Below are 26,602 nucleotides of genomic sequence, written 5' to 3'. Positions count from 1 at the left end.
AACATCATGGTCGGCTCTGATTGGCTGAGAGGGACCCGTGGTTGTGTTATTGTTGAAAGGCCTTCTGGGTAATGTAGGTTTTTCACTTTTACTCTTATTTTGAGCATAACACATTGACAATATGTACACACAAATCAGTTCATACCACGGTACATTTACAAAGTAAAAAATAAATAAATAAAATATAAAAATTTCATTTATTACACATTTCAGAAAAAGTGCGGCAGATTTAAAGTGAAATATCAGCGGTCCATATAAAAATATTAAACTCATTAAAGTTTGGGTAATGAAAGTTACCTTTATTTACCTCTATTTGGAGCTCTAGTTGTGGTTTCACAGTGGTTGATATTGATTATGTAATACGCATTTTAAATAATTTTCATTATAGTGTCTATATATCTATATCTACAGATGCCTGACTAGGCTATATCAACCTTAATTTCAAGGTACACACTCATTTAATTTAACTTTCTGCATCAGCTTTACGACACTTCACCAAAATAACAGAGAAATCCATCTGCAAAAATATCTATTATTTATCTTCCTAAATCATGTTTTTTTATGTGTGTGCAGGGAGATATCAGTCTAGCTGGTGCTGGGTTGTTTTGTAAAATATCTAAAATCTTATAATTTGACATTAAAATGTTAATCAGAAGACCCTTTACCAGTTGGAATGTGGATTTATCTGCATGATACTGCCTACAAACATCTCACAAAATTTGTGAAATTAAAAAACAAAGCACAAAGTTGTAGGATCAAGTGCTGTACTGAATTTAAACATTTTTCATTATTTTTGCATTTATTTCAGCGGGACACTGTAATCACTTTAGATTAATGTTTTGTTTTCAAGAAATGTTTTGAGATCATAAGTGAAAGGTTTAAGCTTAGAAATATTATACTAATCAGGACAAATGCAAAAAGTTTTTCCAATAAATCCATTTATTATGTTGTGGGACAACAACAACATTTGCAAACCTTCCTGTGAAGTCCAGCTGTTGCTGCGTTTTGACGACAGCATGCCCTGAAAACACGTCAAAACGTTTCTCACGATTATTAAAGACAAACAGAATTCATCTTCCTCTCGTGCTGCAGTAAAAGTCATCAAATAGATTTGTTTTTTTAATTATTTCATCAATACACGGGGCAATTCATGGATTTGGAGCTTGCAAAAGTGAAAAAGCCAGCAATTTATCTCTGCAGAGATGCACGCCTACAAAATACTTGATGATCCAAATATATGTGTTAAAGTTATGAAATCAGGTGTAACCATTCATTTCATAGCTCCTGAAGGGAAATGATCAATTATTCACATATTTGCTGATTAATTAAATGAGTATGTCCCTCTGTGATGGGAAAAATAATCATATTTACAAATATATCAAAATAACAGATTCAAGGGATATTTGCCATAAAACATTCAATTACTATACAAAGTGATTCTCAGTCACAGCATTCTAACCAGAGTAGAACAAAGCACTTGTGGCATCATAAATTAACAATCATCAATTTCCAACTACATATCATCTGATATTGATGCTTCATTTGTTCTAATATGTCTCATCCAGGCTATTTACATGCAGTTTGCAGTGCCATGCTTGGCTGTGGGTTTATTGCTATAAACTGTAATATATATATATTTATTTTTAAAACAACAGCAACAAACAGTAAAATATTCTCCCAAAGCTTGACATTTAACAAGTGAGTGAATTAAAACATGGAGATTCAAGTGAGATAAGAGTTTGTGAAAAACCTTCAGTGTTGCATGAGAAATAACCCATAAAATAATAATATTACAATCTACGACTGACAGGAAGTAGAGAGGTTGGTGTGAAAAGCTGGAGGACAGTTTGTTCAGGGGTTAATGGGTCAGTGGTTACAGAAAGAGAACAAAAATACAATCAGTGAATATACATTCAATAGCAGTGACTAGAGGAACCGACCCACGGTGAAACAAATGAAGACTACGTCAGTAACGCTCTACTCTTCATCATTCTGTATGAAATAACCAGAACAGTTCATGAACTGAATGGAAAAACAGAAAACCTGAAAGAAATGACAATCAGGAGACTCTGACTAAATAATAGGGTCCACTTAGTCCCAAAGAAATCTAACAATTAACATTTATGGACTGGATTCTAATGGTTTGAAACCTAAAATAGATAATTATGGTAATAAAAAGGGTCGTCTCCCTCCATGGATCCATAGTGGCGGATATTAAGGCTGCATGTAACATCGCGCGTCATCCCAGTGTTTCATTTAAACAATATAGAAATTCACACATTAATTTCACTTATCTAATATATATTTGAAAGGCTATTATTTTTGTAACAGCATAAATGGGATTCTAAGTAACATATCTTACACTGACAGCATTTTTTCTGTGATCTTCTTCGCCTGGAATCATCTGGAAACTCTTGGTTTGGTTTCCATCTTTGTCCTGTCAGTCTGAGGCGATTCAAGCGTCCTTTAATCATCTGAAACTTCTCCAACACGTCCGTCCTCACCACAGGAAGAAAAACATGAGGGCTTCTCATTCCAGCCGCACTGTCACTTGGCTAAACACACCACGTTCTTCTTTCTTCACATTGATTCACTACTGGATGTCTTCCACGTAGTTAGCAGGATAGAGGCCCGTCTGTCCGTCCTTCAGCCGGCCTTTACACCAACCCTGGTCATCCTCCTCTCCGATCTTAGTGAACTCATCACCTGAGAGAAAGAAGAAGAAGAAGAAAGGATGAATGTTTCTGTTCCAGAGACTCACTGGACTCTGACAGAACTGGAAAAGGTTTTACTGGATTTCTCAGAGGTGGAATGTGACCAAATATTTTTAATCAAGTCAGGGTTCCCACACATCTTCAAAAAGCACCTATAATAAAATCTACACTAACAGAACATCATTCAATCTCAACAAGCATTGGAAGAAAATAAACTGCAACCTTTTTTTTTTGTTCATGTCATCACGTGAAGCTACAGGTGCAGTCATGTTGAAAAAACAAAGAAATAAAAAAACAGCTTGAGAAGCACTTTTTATTATTATTATTTATTTATTATTAGTTGGAGAGTGGCTTTCAAGCATGAGAACTGCTCATACTATTAGTGTCTTCATCATGCATTTGCTTATAAATTAATTTTTAGATGCAAGACTGAAAAACAAAGCAGCATCATGAATGCATATTAGTCATTTGAAAGCCATGAAATATTATATATTTATATATATCTACAGGGCTTTATTGAAAAATATTACATTCAAACTAAGCGGGAAGAAAATAAAGAAACATGTGATAGTAAATAGAACTCTATTTGTCCCCAGATAAATAATAAATTTACTATTATGTAACATTAAATAGAAGGTATTCACAGAAGATTAGTGGAACAATTCATTTGACTTTTCCCAGCCAGAAAAAGAAGATTTTTTTAATTTTCCATGACCATGGGAGCCCTTTAAAGAGGTCTTAGTATTTTACTTGAGTTATGGATCTGAATATTTCCTCCATCACTTTGGTAACATTCCTGCTGCGTACCTGCTTTGAAGGTGAGCTCGTCCTGCTCCTGGCCCTCGTAGTCGTACAGAGCTCTGACCGCCACAGATACGAGGGGAGAGGTCGGCTCGTCCTCGAACGGGTTCCCGTCCCCGTTGGTGGAGAACGGGTTAGCGCCGGTGTCTTCGTCTGACCAATCAGGAGTCTTCTCCACGCTGCTCGCACTGAACGACAGAAAACAGAGTCACTCAGAAACTGTTTCATGTTGATCTCAGGCCGAAGGCATCGATGGACGACCCGACATGCCAGGCAGGCGGAAGCAGGAACACGAGTTAGAGAAGCAGAAACATAAATCATAACATCGGTGAAGTTAAGTCCAACACACAAAAAGCCCAAAGAGCATTTCCAATCCGGAGATTCATCCTGGAAACGTCACATCAACAAGTGCAACACATGCTACTGTATGACAAGATGCTACGAAGCGTGTTGGGTTGCATGATCAATCATTCAAAAGTCTCTTTGATGCAACTTTAAGATCAAGAGCTTCAGGTGAGAGTGCTGAGGGAGGCAATGCAACAGAGCAACATGACACGTATCAGAGCAACATGACAGATACAGATACAGCAGCACGGCAGCAGACAGATCACTGATGACATGAATGATTGAGTTGAACCTGAACGGCCACCAGAGGGAGCCACCTGAACACCTAAACACTTAAAACACCTAAACACCTCAACACCTAAACACCTCAACACCAGAGAGAACTGGCTCTGACACAAACACAAGAAACACACACCAGCACAGACATTAAAGGTTTACAGTCAGACCTGCTCACTGTGTCTTTTATGCAAAACTACTGTTGACAATTTGTTTTTCTGCTGATTTATGGCAACAAAAGTGCAGGATGATGGTTTGCCCAAAGGTTGAATTCACATATGTGTATCTGAATTTATCGGGCGAAGAACCGTATTTGGTAACTTCAGCAGATATCCAAAATAAAAAATAAAAATATTTAGAGAAAAAAGTTGCAAATTTACTGGATTAAAGTGGCAAATCTACAAGAGAAAAAGTTGCAAATTTAAGAGATTTAAAGTGGCAAATCTGTGTGGAAAAAAAAGTCACAGATTTATGAGAAAAAAGCTTTTTTCTTGCAGATTCACCACTTTAAATCTCATAAATCTGTGGATTTTTTCCCATAGATTTGCAACTTTAATCTCCTAAATTTTTTCTCAAAATATTATTTTGTATGTTTTTTTTACCCATTCTGGCAGTATGTAATATCCTCCAATATTCTCTAGGGTTGAAATTTGGAATTTGCAAGTATTTCAATGAGTGTCCTATTAAGGGTTAAGCATTTTTATTTGTGTGTAATCTTCTTTTTGATGTTATCAAACTGACAGAAACCACCTGTATGTGTGTATAAATGTGTATATTCAGATGTGACTGTAAGTTTTCCCCCAGCAGAAACATGCGTCTCCATGCGCATGACGTTTAATGTTCTGCAGGCTGTTAGAAGTGATGACAGACACACATTGACTGTGTGCGACGCCATTCCACCATGCAGAGCAACACAACATCTGCCACCTGAGGAGGAGAAAGGAACGTAAGGAAGAAGGATAAAAGTAAAGGAAACAAGGAAGGAGACGCAGGAGGAACGGCGATCCGACAGAGACAGAGAGAGAAAGAAGCTTCGAGGCTGGACGGGTTTCTTCTCTTCACCAACGTTTTTATTTCCTCTTTATTCACTCTGTGGTGGTTGATGGTCTGCTGCTCCACGGCCACCTCCTCCTCCACCTCCTCCTCCTCCTCCTGCTCCTCCTCCTCCTCCTCGTCTTCATCAAACGGGTTTGTGCCCACTGGTGCCGTGTTAGTGGGCACGGTCAGGCTGACGACATGGACACATGAGAGATCGTTGTTGACATGCACACACACACACACACATATATAAACACACACACATATAGACACACACACACACACATATAAAGACACATATATATAAAGACACACACACACACACATAAAGACACATATATATAAAGACACACACACACACACACACACAGACATATAAAGACACACACACATATAAAGACACACCTGTGACGTGTACGACCTGCTGGCACGCCTAATTTATGATGTAAATGTGACTTTTAAGGCCGAGGAGCAGTCTGAGCTCTGCTTCATACAGTCAAATGTTTCGGTCAGCACCTTTTATTATGGCAGAATGTGTCAAATATCATTCTGAATCAAGTGTTGCAGTGCTGCGGAGATGTTCCAGCCCCAAAATAAAACTACAATCATTTTAATACATTTTTAAAAATAAAAATAACTAGGACTGAACGGGACCGAGCAGAGTGGAGCCGTCGGGGGAGGCCACTCTTTATCTCCTTTATCCTTTTCTGTTTCAATTTTTTTAACAATAAATTGTATTTCTGATTCATTTCTTATTAATTAATTATTTAAACATTTAAAAAAAATACTTACTACTTAAAAATACTACTTAATTTAAAAGTCTATTTTTTCATCTTTTTATTTCTTACTTATCATAGTTTTATTATTATAATAATAATAATTATTATTATTATTATTATTATTATTATTATTATTAATAATAATAATAATACAACTTTTTTTAAATTTAATTAAGTCTTTTTTTAATTAACATGTCTGGAAACAGCCATTAAAGTGTAGATGGTGAACTACTAATCCCTGCTCTGCTGTTTGGGGCTTTTTTCCCAAGACAGATGAATCAGTAATTATAGGATCTCTATGTAATAATAAGCCTGAGTAACAGCAACAAGGTAGCACAATCAGTCAACAAAACAAATGTTTTAGACTAAACAGGTTTTATTTTGGCCTGAGAGCTGAATGTTCATCATTATTACAGAGCTATAAAACATGATAAATACTTTATTCCCAGTGACACTAACAGTCTCTGGGCTGTTCTGAAACAGTCATGGTAGGCCTGTTTACTTCCTGTTTACTTCCTGCTATTGTTGCTTTCTGCATCAAGGAGCAAAGCTAACATTCTCCTCCAGCTGTATCAGAGGAAACACAGGGTTTCTATTCCCTGTTGACTGACTCGCTGGGCCGTGAACAGCAGCAGCAGCACCAGAGAGTGAAGTGGTGAACGCCTGTTTGCCTCGTCATGCTCTCTGAGCTGAGCTGATCCTCCTGCAGCCAGCAGCTCTGGCTGTTTCAGTCAACAACACACCTTATTACTATCAAGTAACATATCCAATCAGCTGTAATATCCGCTCGGTGTTTTAATCGGGTTCATTCAAGCTTCAGAACACAAACTGTGGAAAAATCAAGAAGGGCAAACATGTGATAGGAATCACAGCTAGCTGATAAAAAACTACAATCAAGATAAAACTACAATCAAGAAAAGTCCCTAAGCTTCAGGCTGAACGCTCCGTTTGACCCTCAGGACTCTGACGGCAGATTGTTTCACATTAAACTTGAACATAAACAGCTCCAGTCACGCCCAAACAAGCAGGAAGTGACAGAAACAATGAGCTGGAGATGCTGACGGGGAGAGGACGCTCACATTCCAAGTTCAGGGGTCGAATGCTTCCCATTCCCTCTGTTAACTCCTCTGCTCCTCCTCCTCTACTCCTCCTCTACTCCTCCTCTGCTCCTCCTCTGCTCCTCCTCTGCTCCTCCTCTGCTCCTCCTCTGCTCCTCCTCTACTCCTCCTCTACTCCTCCTCTACTCCTCCTCTACTCCTCCTCTGCTGCTCTCTTTATTAATGCACTTCCTACCAGGGTTCAAACAGCTTCAAGAGGAACATTCAGAGTCTCTCTCCAACAACTTTCTAGGCACCTAAATACAAAAAAGAAGACTCTCAAAGCCTTTTTCATCACATCTAAGGAGCTACAATAAGGCAATAATTCAATATAATCTATCATTTGATTGTGATGAAAACATATATTGAGATATTGTGATGCTATATTAAGTCAAATATCTCAGAAAATCCAATGTGAAATATTTTAGGGAATATTATTATTATTTTCTTTTTATCTTAAAGTGAGTCAATCTATAGCTGGAATATGTATCTACAGCCATGGAAAAAATATTAGACCAGCTTGTTTTCTTAAATTTCTAGTTCATTTGAATGCCTGGTACAACTAAAGGTACATTTGTTTGGACAAATATTATTTAAGAGCTGATATATAGCCATTAACCATGGTTTTCTTGATAATAACCAAAATCATTATGAAAAAACATGGAAAATGTCAGATATCAGCTCTTAAATTAAACTCTTATCAGCTATTTTTGTTCTTATCATTAAATGTATCCAAACAAATGCACCTTTAGTTGTAACAGGCATTAAAATGAACAAGAAATTGAAGAAAACAAGGGTGGTCTCATCATTTTTCTGTATACGGTAATTTGGAAATATTTAAGTTTTCTCTATATTTTTTTTCTCTGAAACTGTCGTGTCCATTAAAACAGTATCTGGTCTGTTTGGCCATATATGGTCTGTCTGATTACATGAGACTATGAATGATGATTGAATAGAAGAAAAAAAGAAAAGCCTTTAAATAATATCTGGGGTTAGAGTGGACTAGTGACTAGTCTGAGAAGAGGAAAAAACAAACACAGGACTGTTTCTTTTCCAATATTAAAATATTTCTGGTTTGTGTCCATGAAACAGCATCATGGCTTCACCCTAACCCTGAAAACACAAGGATGAAAATGAAGCATTTCCCAAACTTTCATAGCTTTGTATGAACCCTGTCCTGCTGCTGTCTGGGTTAATGGACAGCTGCTGAACGAAGGAAAGGATAATGACACTAAACACTTAAAACACAAAGCAACTTCTGTAATTAGCCCAACAATGCAGAGCAAAGCTGTCATTTGTCTTTTCCACAGTGATGATGAATGGATGGGAAGTTATTTTTTACTTAATCACATGTTTGTTATCGTTTCCATGATCCTGTTGTGTCCTGTTGCCACAACACCAGAGACAGATCTCTCCACAGGGACGACCAAGTTCTTATCTTATCTCGCCTTATGAAAGACTACATACTGCTATTATAATAATATAATATAATAATAATATAATATAATAATCTGCTACATGATGAGCCTCTAAACCTTCACAGAGCAGCTAACTGCATCATTAAGGCTTCTGATTCTAACGTTTCTCTTAAATCTCAAACAAGCCTGTGAATTATAAGCTCGATTTAATTTATTTAACTGAACTTTCTTTGAATATTTCTTGAAGTTAATCACTCTCCAGGTGCAGCGTTTAGCATCCAGCACTAATCAGAGCCTTTGAACTGTTTCTCTGTGTGTGAGCGTTATATATTTCCACATTACTTTCTGGCTCGTTGTCAACTATGTACCGCCCGACTCCAGTCTGGAAGGGACGAATTCTTTCCCAACAAACTGTAACAGAAATGTTTACTGTTGCCGTGACAACGGCGGCGCAGCTGAAAGTCACTCCTGGAGGCACGATGACGTCACGTTTTACAAGCATTCCTACAGTATATAAGGCATGTGTGTGTGTGTGTGTGTGGTGGATTATCTCTGATGTGGGGAGTCTGGATGAGTAATGGAGTGTGTGAGTGTGTGTGTGTGTGTGTGTGTGTGTGTGTGTGTGTGTGTTATGAACACATGCTGTTTCCTGCATGTTCTCTAACAGTCAGAGAGTCAGTGAGTGATACTATGATATATACTACTGATACTATGATATATACTACTGATACTAGTGATATCTACTACTGATACTATGATATATTGTACCTGCTGCTGGTCTTGGCGGTCTGCAGCGGCTGGTCTGATCCAGTCTGACTGATCCCCGTCAGCGTGACGCCTTCTGACGGTTTCTTCTTCTCTCGCCTGCTGAGGGTCCGGTTCAGGTCTATGGACCAGTCCTGATGAAAAACACACACAGACACACTTTAGATTCAAGAATTACACCTCAGAACACACTGAGTGGTTTGTGGTTGAAACATGCCTTCACAGCGAGTCGTGGGAGAAGAATCTCAGGCCTGAACACAGCAACACACACACACACACACACACAGTCCAGAGTCAGAGTCTGTCAGGAGACTCTGACTCTGGTTTGAACCTGTACATGCATGAGTGTTTGCACAGTTCAGTGGAGGCCTGATAAGATAGAGACACAATGTTCAGAATCCATCACCTGCTGAAGGAAACACAGCACCAAGCAGACTCCCTCCACCAGGAACCAGAGGAACCAGAGAGGAACCAGAGGAACCAGAGAGGAACCAGAGAGGAACCAGGAGGAGCACCAGAGGCCATAGAGCACCACGGTTTGTTTTTTCAGCTCTGACGGCTATGCCACATAAACTGCCCTGTTGACTGTTATTCACATTTTTAAATTCTCCCTTAAAAAGAAAGACCAAACGGTACAAAAAAAAAAAAAAGATCATCTAATGTATCCTTTTTCACTTGGCGCTTGGTGTGACATCAGGACGTCATCACTTTTTATATTTTTGTACTGTAAAAAGATGTTGACGTAACTGTTATATGTTATGGTTATACCCCTTAAAGATTTAATTAAAGAAAAATAGACTCATGTTATTAGCTGAATCACTTTATCTTTTCTGGGATTGAGTCTTAAATGACATAAAAGACATTCGTTTGTTTTCTTTGTATCCAGATATAGTTTGAGTCCCAACAACACAACTGGATCAACTCCTGGACGTGTATTTCTAGTCTCTATCAGCCACGGCAGCATGTTATCAATCTTGTGTTGGAGTCTCAGATAAATAATAATAATTCAGGCAGCAGCAGCTCTTTCATGTACGTGATGTATGACTCTAGTGACTGTAACCTCTGAGTCCCTGTCTGACCCTCTGATTTATCAGGACTCTTTACTTTTAAAGAGTTAAAGGTCTTCCTGTCTGGCTGAGACCTCTGAGAGCTGGTGGCATCATGTGACCTGCTGCAGGGTCACACGGGCAGAATACAGAGAGGAAAGGCCACTGAGGGGTCAGAGGTCAGAGGTCAGAAAGAGCTCAGAGTCTGAGCTACGCTAACAGCGGTACGAAGTAACTCTACTCATTCTGATCTCCAGGAACTGTCTGTAAACACCAGGAGGAAGGAGGAGAGGAGGAGACTCTCTGCCCTGGACAGACAATTAAATGTCTCATTAATAACCACTGACACAAACACAAACCACCTCAAACACACAAACAGAATGAGTAAGGAGTGAAGGTGTTATTAAAGGAAAAGCCCCCCCCTCACTGGGCTGCTGTGAAACAGAAACAGCCCTCCCATGCAGAACTCACTACAATGGACCTTCTCTTAAAGCAGCGAGGGTTGGACCAGTCCAAACTCTGTCAGGACGGAGAGGAAGCAGGAGTGAAACGTGTTAATGTGGACACAGTTTAATCTGCTGCTGGAGGAAAGGCTGGAAGCTGCAGGGAGGTTAGTGTGTGACTGGAGCAATGATAAACTATTCTACAACAGACAACATGAACTAAAGAGCCAGTAGCTTATAAGAGTGCTGTAATGTTCTTAACATTTATTATTCATTCAGGTCTCTTTTGGATATCTTCCCTGTTGGAGCAGTCTGACAGGTTATGTCTCATTCTTTCGTGGGTATCTTGTCACAAAAAATATTTATTACTTTCTTAAATAGCCTTCTAATAACCAAGCAGAAAGAAAAACAGAGTGGTGGAAGTGAAGAAGGCTCGGCCTGCAGGAGCACTTAAAGAACAACTATAAATTTTAACTTTGCAGGCGCGTGAAGCTTTTCTTCGCCTTTCTGTCTTTTTCTTATTCCACCTCCTGGTGGGAAGATGACATAAACTACATTCCTCATTGCCTGGAACGCTGATGACAGATTTACTCCCATCCTGCTGCCAGACAGAATACGTCAACGACAGCAGTGACGCTGGAAATTAACTTCTTTTTGGGCTACGTGCAACATTGCAGAAACCTTCTGAAATACTGCCCGTGGTGGGTTTACAGCACAAATTATTAGATACTTTCTGCTCCTCTCTGCTGGTGTTCCCAGTCATGCACCAGTGGTCTCTAAGAGGTGCCAGCATGCCAAGATATGCAAAGAATGCATTAAGGTTGCTGTAATGAGGATTTTTAGAGCTGATCACTGATTGCTGGAAGAAGTATCAGCATATACTGATCATGGGTCAAGGTGTCCATTTGAAGCCTCTGTTTATATTTATTAGCAATATTATTGTCCAAATAGAAATCTGCCTCTGCCTTCATCATCCAATAGACATTAATTTACAATTAATTTCTATTTACTGGAGATAAACAGAAAAGTAAACAAATGATAAGGAAATATCCTAAATAAATAAAATAAAAATAATTGTAACAAGTTAACAAATTAGGTTCCCTATCATTTAAACATATATTCCAAATAATAAATATAATGAAATGAATTAATATTTTTTTCATTTGTCCATTGTTTACCTGTTTAATTATTATGCAGAATGACACACTTCTGGCTGAATAACCAGAGCAGTAAAGCAATTCTAGCAGCGCATAGGGAAATGATCTGATCTGATCAGCCTTTATAGAGATCACCATCTTCCTCTGTCAGACATTAAAAGCCTTACTCCTCTTTTCTTTATTAGCATCATGCAGGACTGTCGTACCTCAAACTGGGGCCAGTTCATGGGCATGCCGGGCCCGTGGTTGGACCGGAACCACTTCAGGTCCTCTTCAGCATCAGTAGCAGAGACGGTGTCCTCCAGCGTGTGGTAGACCGTCTGGAACCTGTCGAGATAATATGCTGCATTATTTTCCAGGTTGTAGCTGAAATATGAAGCCTCTCTCTCAGTGAGTGTCCCTGTCTGACCTGTGATTGGTTGAGAGGTCCAGGTGCTGCTTCACCTCCAGCAGCAGCTCTTTGAAGAAGCGGATCCGTTTGTCTTCAAACTGCTGCCACTGCTCAAACACCTGCTCCATGTTCTCCATGTACTGAGGGGTCAGCTTGTCCAGTTCCTCCAGGGATTTCTCGTAGCGTTCTTTAGTCTGGAGGAAGGGAGGAAGAAGGAGAAGAGACATTTAAAACACATGAAACCAGCCTGTAGAGCTCGATGGAAGGAAACTGTGGAAGCAATGGAAACAGTAAAACCTTTAGGAACCTTTTCTTGGAAAAAAAACACAAACTTGATCCCCTACAGAGTCTTTCTCCAGAGGAAGACCTACCTTCTGCACCTCCTGCTGACATTTCTCCACCTTCTCCTGGAGCTTCTTCTGGGCTTCTGGGTTGTTGTTGCTCTCCAGTTTGCTGTTGGTCTCCCTGCTGGCTGCCAGCTTCTCCTCTTTACAGGCAGAGTGATACGACTTCTTCATTGTCTCCATCTGTGATTCAAGCAAGAAAATAAACTGAGGAACAAAGTAACTGTGGAGGTGTAGAAAGACCAACGGACGTTTGGTGTCGGAGGGATTCTGGCACAAGTTACATCTTTCTTTGATTGAGCTGTGGAAACCTGGCCTGAATCACTCACTAAAACTATATCCTTTTCTATTTAAGAACAACAATATTATCTTTGAGTATGATTGTTGTCAACTATATTGAACATAGCCATCGTTTCTCAAAATGTGCATGTATGTTGCTGCATCGTGAACCAGGTTTTCCTCCAAATGGAAAAGAAAACTGGCAAATTTATAAAAAATCTAGTTTTTATTCTTATTTTAGTGATTAAACTAAATTATTTATTCATTCTTTTTTTTCTCTCTTTTTTGGTACTTTTGAAAAGCACATGTTGACCTGTGTGCCTCATGGCCTGACTAAATGTGCTTCATTAGTCATTTCAGGAAACATTGCAACAAATTTCCTCCTAAAAAGAAGCTTGGCAATTAGAGTCCCCAGACACATGAATAAATCAGACTTCATATAGAGAAACCAAGTCAACATTGTACCACTGCTGCCTGCTGGGTTTGATATGTGATGAATTTATGACAGGAACCACTCCTCTATCACTGTTTATATTTAAACTCCCAACAGATAAGAAATGAGGAAGCAACTCATCCATGGTGTTTTATTTAAAGAGAGTCTTGGGCTGAGTGTAACTCGGGCCAAAGCCAGAGCAGCCGTGTTAACTAGAGAGAGGACAGCAGCGTGTTCTTCTCCACCGTTTGATTCAACAGGCAGCTGTCCGTCAATGCTGAGAAACAACCAACCACGAGGGTTCAGGACTACGAGTCAGACCCTGAATCCACTTCAGCATGTACAGTACAGGCCAAAAGTTTGGACACACGCCTTCTCATTCAATGCGTTTCCTGTATTTTCATGACTATTGACATTGTAGATTCATCAAAACTATGAATGAACACATATGGAATTATGTACTTAACAAAAAAGTGTGAAATAACTGAAAACATGTCTTATATTCTAGTAAGCAAAGGGTGGTTACTTTGAGGAATCTAAAATACAAGACATGTTTTCAGTTATTTATGTCACACTTTTTTTGTTCAGAACATAATTCCACATGTGTTCATTCATAGTTTTGATGCCTTCAGTGAGAATCTACAATGTAAATAGTCATGAAAATAAAGAAAACACATTGAATGAGAAGTCTCCAAACTTTTGGCCTGTACTGTATATGTGTCATTGACACACTGCACATGTCACCAATGTCAGCTGCTCATTTTCTACTCCAATTAATTAGCCTCATTTCCTCTCTGTCCATGTCTGTCTGCTCGATCAATAAATCACTCAGGCTATTGTTGTATTGTTGTATATTGTTGTATATTGTTGTGTATTGTTGTGTATTGTTGTGTCCCTGCTGGATGACCAGCACGCCCCTGGTGACATCACACAGACAGGAAATGAGGCCAGGAGCCTGGAGGACGCTGAACATGTGAACATACTTGGTGGTTCATGCTGTCAGATGCAGAAACAGAAAGGAATGTGTGCTGGTGAGTAAACAGGCTGCTGGATGAAGCAGCAGGAGGAAACACGGTGACCTGAGTCTGAACCGAGAGGTGAAGTCTCTCTGAGGAGCTCCGTGTTTCCTTCCTTCTACTGCTAACACCCTGACTGCTAACACTCTGACTGCTAACACTCTGACTGCTAACACTCTGACTGCTAACACTCTGACTGCTAACACTGTGGCACGCTGCAGCTCATGTTTGGCAAGAGCTTCTGATTTCATATCAGGAAGTTGCAACTGTGGTTCTGCTCTGCTGTTGTTTAGTAAGCAGGGAGTCATGGAGGGAAAACAGTGAGTCAGTGATGTGTAATCATGTGAACTGGATGGTGAAATGGATAATCAGTGAGTTGCTTGTGGTAACTGAGTTGTGGTTTATAGTTTAAAACACATTGGACTGATATGACTAACTATAAATGATCCTGATGTAGACCCTGACCTCTTTGAGTTTCTTGGCCCAGGGTTTCTGAGCCTTCCGGAAGCCGTCGTCCGCCTCTTTCGTCTCTTTGAATCCTCCGATCATCTGTTTGTGGTAGGCGTCTCTCTGCCAGTTCTTCAGCTTCTCGTAGTCTTCTCCCATTAGTGACGACTTCACCTCCATGTGGAGCTCGCTCACCTTCTCCGCCTCCGTGCACAGCGCCGACCACGCCCGCTCCAGCGTGCCGTACTGAGGCCCTGAGGGAGTTATTCACCAGTCAGTGCTTATTTAAAGTCAGGGATCATGAGCACAGTTTCTGGGATTTTTCTCCTATATGCAATTCTACATGATTACCTTTTTCTATGAGTTGCCTCCAGCGCTTGCCCCACTCTGTGAGCTGCTGTGCGTAGGCCTTTTCGATGCGTGCACGCTCATGAATACAGCTCATCAGGTCGTTGCAGAGCCGGTTGCCGTCGTCGACCCGTTTCACTGATCGTTTGTAGTTTCCCACCTACAGAGGAAACAGAAACAGCGTTTTAAAAGGAGCTAGAGAATACAGTTATTGACAGTTACTGCTGTGGATTACAGCAGATTCACTGGAAGCTGTTGCTCTCTGACTGAAAACACAGAATAAGCAGCAGCGTTATTGTTTAGTTGTTATCACTGGATTTCTTCTGATTGAATCACATGTGACTGTAATCTCAGTGCAGCACTTTTCAGAAACAAAAATGCACTCTGGAAGAACTGTGAGATTTAATTTAAGATCAGGCAGAGTAAAGAAAGACAGCGTCTCACCTCCCAGAAGCTGTCGCTGGAGACATCGATCATGGAGTCATCGTAGGAGCCCGACATCGCTGCTGCTGCCTCAGCTACACTCAGTGTGTAGGGCCTGAGACACATAGAGACAATAAATGAGATTTAAACTCCTTCTCAGCTCACAAGTGGCTGATACTACAAACTAGGAGTGAAACGGTTCTGAAACCTGAGACCTCCATGGACTTGGTTACAGTTCTGTTTTCTATCTCCTGGTATCATCACTTTTTAAAGGAGGTGTAACACAGTAAAAGCATCTGTAAACCTGAATATTGATCAGTTAGCTCCAAGGCTACGTCGTTTATATATAAACTGCCAAGGGAGTTTACATGCAGCATCATATACAAATGTTATTGTCAGCACTGTGTAGATTGGACCTCCTGACTTACATTTAAAAGTAATCAGGATGCAGGATGAGATGAGTCAACGTAAGAAACATCTGAGTTTTTAAATATATACAGCAAAGAGGAAGAGAAACATCTTTTAATCTAATCTGAAACTAACAGCTGAAGGACATCGAGCCACCACGACACAAACCAGGGATGAGAGGATGAATACTGAGTCTAAGAAAAGCAAATGTTCAGAGGAATGATACAGAGAAATGGAAGAGGAAGAGGAGTGAGAGTGTGTGATCTGGTTTGATAATCAGGCAGCAGGTGGTGGTTTCAGACATTTATAAAACCTCGAAAACTCTCAAAACACAAACTGAAACCACAGTGATGCTGCCAGCACAGAGAGCTAAACTATCAGTGTGTGTGTGTGTGTGTGTGTGTGTGTGTGTGTGTGTGTGTGTGTGTGTGTGTGTGTGTGTGTGTGTGTGTGATGACCCAGCGGGCTGCTTCCGTCTCCTTCAGACTATCACAGACTCTCCTCTGTTATTCTCTCCACATCATTTCTAACTCAACAGTCTCTCTTTATTCCTCCTCTTCATCCTCTTCCTCTCCATCCTCTTCCTCTCCTCTCCATCAGCCTGACTCTCTACAGATCAACAGTTTAGATCCAGTTTCTCAGAACCACATATTATATATTCAGATTGTGGTGACGTACAGCTGGACACCTGGCATCATATAATAATAATAATTATATCTCGTATAAAAAGCATCTCGAGTTACTCAAGATCGGATTTTATTTCCACATCACATTCAGCTGCACCTGTGAGAAAACCCCAACAACTAGTAGGAGGGGAAGCTATTTAAATTCAATAGTGACAATCAAACTAAATGATGCTTTCAAAGCTTGAAAAGAGATTGACAGATCAATAATAATAATAATAATCTCTGGCTACAGCCCTGATGCTGAGCCATGCAACAAGTTGTATGAAAACGAATCAACTGCAGTTATTTTTTACTGATTGTAGAGTTGAAACTTATTTAGTAATTAAAGAGTTGTGACTGAAATATTAACTGGGCTAGTGATAAAATAAACCTATCAGCAGAAACAATAAATCAGCAACTATTTCAGCAATCCATTGATCGTTTCAGGTTTTTTTCAAGCCAAAATGCAAAACTTTCCTTATTTACAGCTTTCTTCTCTCTTTAGGTATCTTTCACTACATCCTGGAAATAATTGATTATCAACATTAACAACCATAGTCAAAATCATTAAACTAACTGTAATATGTACATTGTAAAAGAGAAAAACTAACTCATGACAACACGACACAAAAATATATAAATAATATTTAAATATATAAAAATGCAGTTTATGAAATAATCTATAAATGAAATTAAATGGTGTAGGTGTAAGCCACCGTATATAATAAACCACTTTAATTACATTTTTGATTGGCAGCTTCTCTGTTCAGCAGTTTGTGGCTACTTAATGTCCGTCCCACAGAATTAGAATTATGGATTATGATGATAAATGATCCTGTTTTAATTCTACGGCCGGTCCAGTCGCTCTGAAAGTCTCTGCCTCTCTGCCTCCATCACTATTTATTATTTATTAGACAAGGCAGTTTAAACTCATCAATAATATCTATCTCTGATCTGGAGCGCTCCACTTCTGACCAGATTGCACAAGATGCATTTTAGTGGCGAGTGTGAACACACACAGAGCCTCTTTCAGCTGAGCCAGACAGCCAGAGGAGGCTGAGTGTGTGTGTGTGTGTGTGTGTGTGTGTGTGTGTGTGTGTGTGTGTGTGTGTGTGTGTGTGTTGGTCAGTGGCCCGTGCCCTCCAGGCCGGGACATGGACAGAGGACAGTATTGTGGTGACTGCTAGCAGAGGAACAATCCTCCCTTTAACTGTGATTATAGTTTACAATCAGGTCAGACACACACACACACACACACACACACACACACACACACACACACACACACACACACACACACACACACACACACACACACACACACACACACACACACACACACACACACACACACACACACACACACACACACACACACACACACACACACACACACACACACACACACTACAGATGTTGACCAAACTCTCCATGAAAAATGCCATGATGAGAGGTTGTGTGTGTAGATCAGGGGTCCCCAAACTGTTTTGGGTGGGGGCCCCATCAGCTGTTCTTCCTGTGATGGGGGGTCAGTCTATAACAGGGGGGCCGGGGTCAGTCTATAACAGGGGGACCGGGGTCAGTCTATAACAGGAAGTGATATGGGCCACAGTGACCACCAGAGTTATTGTGTCAATATAACGATCATTTGTTGGCCTTGGCTCCACCTGTTGGTTTGCAAAAAAGTAATAAAAAGTCTTCACATGTTTATTTGAAGTACCACAGATATTCATTTTATTTTGTAGAAAATAAAAACACAAGCTGATGCCAGTTAACAATGAGGTGATGTGATTTTGTAACAGTTACAGGTGAAAATAGATTCTGCATTCAGAATCTATTTTCCGTTTCCACATTTTGTTGAGTGACTCTCTTCCGTTAGCTTGCCTTGCCCGCCAAAACTTGGCATCACGTAGATCTGAATATACCTATATATACTATATATATTGTGTGAGGGGGTGAAAATGAGCTACTACTGTAAATAATTCACAACTAAAGTCAGTTTTAATTAGAACGCCTACCTTAATCATTACATGTGGATGTTTTATAAATAAATATATAAGAAATGCAATTTAAAAAAAACTGTCCCTGTTTAGAGGGATTCTTTGGGATACTTCACTGGGCCACTCCAATTGCTTTGGCGGGCCAGAAGTGGCCCACGGGCCATAGTTTGGGGACCCCTGGTGTAGAGCATCCTGTACGTGTCAAACATATAAACTCACAGTATTTTACAGCCTTGCTGCTATAAAATTAAACATTTGAGCTAAATCACAAAACTATTACTGTATTACTATACTGTTCCAGCAGGCTCCGTTTATTATCATATATAGTTAGAAATGGAACAATTAGTCAATGAAATGAAATTTGATTTGCAACTCAAAGTTATTTACAAGCAAAATTGCAAAAATTTCACTTCAGCGCCTCAAAAGAAAGTGCAGCTTTTCTTTTTCATATCTGACACTTGAATATTTATGATTTGGACCGGCTGTAGACAGAACAAGGAGCTGCTGGAGATTTTTCCACTATTTTCTGACTTTTTACAGAGAATTTCAAATGAATCATCAAGAAGAAAACCGACAGATTGTAAGCTGCAACCCTCATATTATCAAATTATATCATATAAAAGCTATATTATATCATATATTTATACATCACCCAGCTCTACTTGAATGTATTCCGTCTTTTGTCAGAGTTTTCTGTTGCTTCCAACCCTCATAATGATTAATATCAGTCATAATGATTAATATCAGTCTTAATGTCTGTGTGAACTGCCAGACATCAATAACATTGACTATCATCAGTCATATGTCATGTGTGTAACTGAAAAAGACAAATGAAGAGAGCCTCTCAGCATGAACAATCACACCCCATCCAGCCCAGTCTGTCCTGTTGCACCTTCACATTTCCCCTCCAGCTGTCCAGATTTATCATTCACTAATCATTCTGCAGCGCAAGAGTGAGACACACGAGGGACTCTAGCCTGGGTAGAGGGACTCAGGAACGAGCCACAAATATCGACTCTAAACATGGAAACAAGTCTTCTGACATCAGACGCTGCTGAGCACAAATTTCCACTTATAACAGCAGCATAACAGACAGTTAAACAGATGATAACTTGAGTAAACTATATGTTCCTCTCATTGTGAAAAACTTCAGAAGAAGTTTCTTGTCTCATAATGATCCTCTTCACCCAGCTCTTCCTCAGAGCATATTTAGTTTACAATCAAAACATGACGACAAACGACCTTCGTAGCCAAAAAATCTTAAATTACAACAACATATTGGGGAATTCCTTCATGACAAAAGCCATTTCCGCGGCCTGATGTAATCAGAGAACAGGAACACCCAGCTCTGGGGGACGCGGGGGGCTGGGTTCAACAATTGAACGCAGCTTGACCCACGACTGTAAACAATGCTGTTGTTGACTGAGACCAGGTCCACTCAGGTCTGAAGTCCACCTAATCTCTCACTCTTCAGGAGAACTCTGGAAACCAACACTGTGCTGCTATGAGCAAACTAAAACCATGAGAATGAGGAGAAACAGAGGAGAATGTAAGGAGGATCTATTCACTTCTGCCATTGTGTTTCTGTCTTTACTTCTACATGTGAAGTTATTGCATAAAAGAACTTCCTTGCTAACAAATGGGTTCATGAAGGCTGCAGGAACCTGAACAGGCTTCTTAGAGTGGAGGCTTAGTGATTATGTAATCAAACACAACAATGATATCCACTAAAGTCTGATAAGTGAACGGACTGTGTGTGCTGGAATTTGGTAGCTGACGACAGCCTTAAGATAGAAGAGAACACAAACATTCCTCAGAGCTAGCAGGCGCTAACCAACACTGACACTAGCACAGATCAAGCTAACACTGCTGGTTTAAACAAGGAGCATTAACAACTATAATCAGTTTGGCTTTTTGTGAAAGATGATTCAGAGCAACAGCTGCGTGCTCAAAGGGCGGAGGACATGCAAATAGTGAGACAGCAGAAGCAAGACATGACTGGGTGTCTATTTAAAAACACATGAAGCTAACTGTACTATGCTGCTGGAACACGAGAGGCTAATGACCTTTATGGTCAGCTGAGGGAAGGGACAGAAATCTATTGGAGATAGAGGAAGATGCAAACAAATATGAGCAACATGTTGGAAAGGTGGCGAGGCAAACTAGTCCCTTGTATCAAAGAGCATATTCTGATTATTATTCTTTGCCACAAACCAGCAACAAGCACTGTTTCTGTTCCTCAGAGAGTCTGAGGGGGTCAACACATAGAAACAGAGGCATGAATGGAGCTAAGGAGCAACAACAGGAAACAACAGGAAACACAGAGATGAGCACATACTCTAGTGACAGCCACATGCAGAACTGCCCTCCAGCTGTGTGTTTATGGAAGTGGATGGAAAATCTAATCAAAGCACAAACCAACCTGAGTGGTCACAAACTGCACACACACTTTATAAATCACAGTTTTATAGCACATTTGATGTGGGAGGTTCTGGTGTACCCAGGTCACTTTGGAACAAACTCTTATCAAAAGAATAAGCAAGGACATCTGCAGAATAAAGTCACACAATCTAACATGCTGTTCTCTCAGCGTGGCCGGCTACTAATCAGGAAATGCTGGAGAAATGTCTGCAGTTAGAGAGCTCCAGCATTACCTGCATGATCAGCAATGTAAGAAATAACAAACACTGTTTACAGCTTTTATCTGAATCAGAAAGCATGACTTCCTTCTGCAGGGTTTTAAAGTTGAGGAAAACCCCTCTTCATCTGCTGAGCCTTACAGCTGAAGAAGATGGTCAATTAATCAATTAGTCAAGAGACAGAAGCAGGGATGCTGATACTGATACCAGATATCAGGCCGATGCTGACTCAACCTGCTGGATCAGGTATCTGTGACTGATTTATTCCATCAAAACACTTTGTTTCTGCATTTAAAACATTTAAAGTTTTACTAGATGATCATTGTGGCCAAAAGTATCCATAATAACAATGTTATTATAATATCTATAGAAAATCTGAGACAAAAAGGTGTCATGAGGAAAATTAATCTTAGACTGTGTTTATAGTGCATTTTGTCTCTTTTTTGGCAAATTGATGACACTCAGAATATACAGTGTAGGGAGGTAGAGAGATATCACCTTATCATCAGTACTGGTACATTGGGACAATGCTGACTTCATTTTTTTTCAAAGTATTTTTTTAGCGATTGAAGGTAGATTGAAATAACAAGCAAGGTTTTTAAAACACACTAAAGTTAAAGCTCTTCTTCCCTACTGCCAATCCCCCAACGTCTTGATCACATGAAAATTGCTAATCTAAGCAGGGGTGATTTTTTTTGTGTGTGTGAGTTTCCATTTCCTTCCTTTGTTGCGTAAAACGTTTGCAGTATGTGCCGTGCAGGGCGAGCAGCTGAGCACTTCTATCCTTCTATATTACGGTTTCACAGCAGGTTGTTGCTAAATCCCGACTGGGCTTTGAGAGAAAAAAGTAATCATTCCTTTGCTTGTTTCTCTCTTCTTGCACATAAGCTTGAAGGTCATAAGTTTCCATGGCAACCGCAGGTCGTGACCTTGATTTTGGTTCCCTGTCAGTCATTCACCTCTGGCCTTCTTCCTCATGTGAGATCAGCAGCTGCACGGGACGAAGGCCTTAACTCTCCATTACTCACATTACTGACTCCTACCAGCCACTCACAGAGCTTATAACGGTGTTTATAAGGCTCCATAACATCAGACAATGAAACCTTTGGTGCATCAACAGCAGGTCAGCTGGAGCCTCATCAGGACTGCCTGCTAAAAGCCCCTTGCTCCATGGTCGGGGAGGAACAATGGCGTTTGTTCCACACTTTCAGGCAATTTCCACTGGACACGCCAGCAGCATAAAAAGGAACCTAGTGGAGGGAAACTCAGTCTAACAGTCTAACGTGACGGGGAAGAGGAGATCCTGATGTCACCGGCAGGAGGATTGTGCACTTTTTCCTGTGGAAGCGCCCGTCCTGCACGACAAACAGCCTCATGTGATCATTTAAAGCTGCAGACGCTTCCGGAAGGTGAACAAAGTGCCTTCTTACCCTGTGACCTGCTATAATGTATTTATTAGCAAGTCTGTCATGAAGGCAGAAATCACAGAAGAAACAAACATCTGACTTAGTTCTGGAGCTGCTTCACTGCTTTACAATCACCAGGAAGCAGATATTTTCATTATCAATTCATTTGCTGATTGATGTTCTCCATTAAACATTAACTCTATTCAATGCCAGAAAAATGTCCATTATAATGTCCAAGAGCACGGTGAAGACTTAAAAGATCGTGTTTGGTCTGACCAACACTGCCAAAACCCAAGGTTAGTAGTAAATAAATCACACAATATTAAATTCTCACATTCAGAAAGCTGATAGCAACAAATGTTTGGCATGATAGCATGAAAAAGGGACCCGCATTAATAATGAACTGTTGTAAATGTATTTTTCTATCTCCAGACTAACTGTGTAAGCTCTAATTTTCTTGATATATTAATTATATTTGGACCATAAAACAACACGAAATAGAGAAAAGGTTTATCTAACATTGCTTGTTAAGCCTGACCAACAGTTCAAAATCTTACATTTATCAACTGACAACTGAAGAAAAACAATATTTACAATTATTTTGGGAGATGTTGGAAGGTCAGATCTGTGATTAACTTAAAAAACAACCAAGCCATTCTGTTTTCATAGATTGTAGCTCTGGTGGGAGTAGTTGATCATATAAACAGATTACATGATTAAACTTCTGTTTGACAATGGTTCATATTCTCTTCTCTGCTTCATGTGTGCTCCTGGAAAACACACCACTAAAGATCCTCTAATAGAGAGCAGAGCCTTCAGCCTAAATAGGAAAACCCGTTCTAAGTTTAGCTCGGTTCTGTGACGGAGCAAACAGTTCACATGGCCCCAGAAATAAAGAAGCACAGAGCTTTCTCTACTGCTTCACCCTGACAACACCAACCCAACAATCACACACCAGGCAGGTCTTCATAATCCAGCTGTTAATAATCCAGCTGTTAATAATCCAGCTGTTAATAACCCAGCTGTTAATAATCCAGCTGCAGGACTGATGACTGATAACTTCCACTGATTCATTATATCATGAGTATCATGTCAGGTTCCTGCTTCACGTGATTAATACCCTCGTGTTAAAGTCTTCTCGTTGGCTTTTAACACCACTTACAGTGTTGATTTTATGTTGATTTTATGATTTTTTTGTTTTTTTATTTTGTTTTTGTTTCTATTGTATTCATGCATATTTTACTTTGTGCGGGCAGTACATTTTACATTTTATTTTATTTATTTTTATCCCATTTTTTATTTATTTTATCTTATTGCATCTTTCTGTTCTATTGTTTACTACATCTCTTTGTATTGTGTTATCTATTTATTGTTTGTGCAGCACTTTGGAAACCTTGTGTTTGCTAAAATTGTGCTATATAAATAAAGTGGATTGGATTGGATTTAACAGTAAATATCAGGGCAAATAACGCCTTGAATAATGAGAAACCTATCTCTTCTTTCTTTTTTGTAATGTTCCTCTGGTTATATTTGCAGCAGAGTGAACTTGGCAGCAGGATGGCACTGCGCAATATAAACCAGAGCATGAGGAGCAGAAACACACAGCCTGCAGGAGCTGAGCAGCAATATCTCCATATAGAAAATGACCAATAATGTAATGTTGTAGCTGAGCATGCAGGATGATCTGCCATGGACCAGGAGGACCAGGAGGTTATCTCTACTGTGAACCTGCCCCGCCCTTCATCTCTACAGGCTGAAACACTGGAGTCTGAGACAGCTAGACAGCTAGACAGCTAGACAGCTGGGCTAAACATATTGATCACTACATGATCTATCCTGGTCCATAACAGTGAAAATATTACTAAATATGACTAACGGGGCCAGTCTTTGGACTTTCGGTCCCTTGAAGTCCATGTTACTGTAGTCATGTTATAGATAGTCAATGGTGAACTAGTTAAACTTTCATTTAATATATTAATACAGTATTAAACCACTCTGCCTTATTGTAGCTGTGACCAAATGAAACCAGTTAAAGTTTTAATGCCCAGCCTGCTCCATGGGGAAGTAAGGTAACTTTATGTTAGCCCCTAGCTCAGATGCTAGCTCAGATGCTAGCGGGTTAGCCACAGCCCCGCTAGTGAAAAGTTAGAAGCTAGCAGGTAAAACAGGTAAAAGTCTCTGTGTGAGCTCACCTGTCTCAGGTGTGTTCCTCTGGAGAGTTCGGGATGAACTGAAGAGTTAATTCTCTCTCTGGTGCCAGTTTATAAATCTTTTCTCCCGTTTTTCTGCTCAGCAGCGGCACCACCGACCGACCGACCGACTGACACCACCGTCAGTTAGTCACAGCGCGGCACGCGACTTCCGCTCAGGGTTTTCAAAATAAGACTAGCAGTAATAAGTAATACCAGATTGAGGGCACCAAGGTCCATAGAGACTTTTAAAAAAGGACTAAAAACATTCCTTTCTAGTAAAACCTTTGGTTCCTCCCATCTATGGTGGTTTTTAGATTATGTATGTATGTTTTCTGTTTTTAGCTGGTTTTTCCCCTTTTTTTATCCTTTTTATAATTAGAATGTTATGCTTTTAATCTGTAGCACTTTGAGATTTCCTGTAATGTAAAGTGCATTACAAATAAAATGTATTACTTTTATTATTATTATTATTATTATTAAATGGCTTTGGAGACATTGCTCTTTTAGAAAGGTGACACAGAATCGCCTACAGTGCAGGCCTGTGAATTATACACAGTCTTTATGTATCTGTATTATCTACATTCCCCCTTTTTTCTCTTCTCTCTTATTAAAATCTTTAATGGCTAGCAATTGCATTATGTTCATAATGTAATGTAATATTCAAACTGTTCAATAAAAAGTTTGTCACAAAAAAAAAATAAGACTAGCAGCGAAAGACGTAGTACCAAGAGTGTGACAGTAAATACACACTTGTACTTAGTTGATAAGCAACTTTGAGACAGCTGGAATTTATTTGACTTTTTCCATTCTATGACCGCAGGAAGAGTAATGGGGATCCAAATAAAACAATAAACAATAAACAATACTCCACTACATTTTAGAGGGACATTTTGTTCTTTACTCCACTGTTTTCATTTTGACAACTATCATTACTGTTTATTTACCCGATTGAGCTTTTACAAAAAAACATAGATATCAATCTAAGAGTAGCCTATATAGAGTTGAACATAATAAAATTAGCTATGACTTTAATGTGCTTAATTAAGGTTGTGAAAAGTACACATAATGTTTACCTTTTCAGATACAATCCCCATTAAGTAACTTATACATTTGATAGTATTTCAAGTGTAAAAACGATCTAAAAAAAAAATCCCAAAAACATATTAACAACTCCAATCAGGCTGCTCAGGTGAACCAACTGGAAGGTAAATCAGCTGCTCCTCAACATGTGGTTGCACACGAAATGTGTTTGTGGCATCAAGTATCTAGTTTATGGGTTACTAGTATTGTATCAAATACTCATAAATATCAGTAATAATAATCCAACAATATAATGAAATTAAATTAAATGATGAACTCTGACATGGACCTTTCTGCGTTAGTTTTACTTGTTGTATCTTCATAATTCCTACAATGTTGTTATGCAAAGTGCATAGTAAGCCAATATCTGATCGTTTTCAGTACTTCAAGAAAACAAATATAACCTATATTATAAATAAATATAATGTAAAACTCAATTCAAACAACCTGAATGGGTGTCTAATAACTAGGTTGAGTTTGTTTAAGCAACAGATGCATCACAGCTGTTTCATGATGCTGAAGTTTTTTACTCCAGTTTCAAAACCTTTATTTTGAAAACATCTTCCTTCCGCTCTTGCTATTTTTAAGACCGTTGAGCTTCATGCAAACTCTGGAGAGGCGCGGCTGTCTGACGTCACATCCCTTAAAAAGT

The 26,602-nt window shown here is 39.5% G+C and overlaps 1 protein-coding gene across 4 annotated transcripts; it reads right to left on the bottom strand.

Moving 5' to 3' along the window:
- Positions 1 to 921: 921 nt before the first annotated feature.
- Positions 922 to 25,029, bottom strand: pacsin2 (protein kinase C and casein kinase substrate in neurons 2). 4 transcript variants are annotated; one of them, XM_059325851.1, is made up of 12 exons: positions 24,871 to 25,029; positions 15,582 to 15,675; positions 15,141 to 15,297; positions 14,808 to 15,043; positions 12,642 to 12,797; positions 12,289 to 12,464; positions 12,086 to 12,206; positions 10,751 to 10,798; positions 9,237 to 9,367; positions 5,203 to 5,364; positions 3,522 to 3,703; positions 922 to 2,706 (listed from the first exon to the last, which is right to left on the bottom strand). In XM_059325851.1, the coding sequence occupies exons 2-12, from the start codon at positions 15,636 to 15,638 to the stop codon at positions 2,594 to 2,596; spliced, it is 1,539 nt and encodes a 512-aa protein (XP_059181834.1). In that variant the 5' UTR covers positions 15,639 to 15,675; positions 24,871 to 25,029; the 3' UTR covers positions 922 to 2,593. The 4 variants fall into 4 exon arrangements, with proteins under 4 accessions (XP_059181834.1, XP_059181837.1, XP_059181835.1 ...); XM_059325854.1 differs by lacking the exon at positions 5,203 to 5,364; XM_059325852.1 differs by lacking the exon at positions 10,751 to 10,798.
- Between the last annotated feature and the right edge of the window lie 1,573 nt (positions 25,030 to 26,602).

This window comes from Centropristis striata, chromosome 22, assembly GCF_030273125.1.
Source record: "Centropristis striata isolate RG_2023a ecotype Rhode Island chromosome 22, C.striata_1.0, whole genome shotgun sequence".
Lineage (NCBI taxonomy): Eukaryota > Metazoa > Chordata > Actinopteri > Perciformes > Serranidae > Centropristis > Centropristis striata.
This window is presented reverse-complemented; position numbering and strand designations above follow the sequence as displayed.

Coding starts and splice junctions, on each gene's coding strand:
- pacsin2 (XM_059325851.1), bottom strand. CDS start 15,638: ATGTCGGGCTCCTACGATGACTCCATGATCGATGTCTCCAGCGACAGC. Junction 9,368..10,750: donor TTAAGAGAAGGTCCATTGTA/GTGAGTTCTGCA, acceptor GTTTTTCATCAG/GACTGGTCCATAGACCTGAA. Junction 5,365..9,236: donor ACCGCCAAGACCAGCAGCAG/GTACAATATATC, acceptor CCATGTCGTCAG/CCTGACCGTGCCCACTAACA.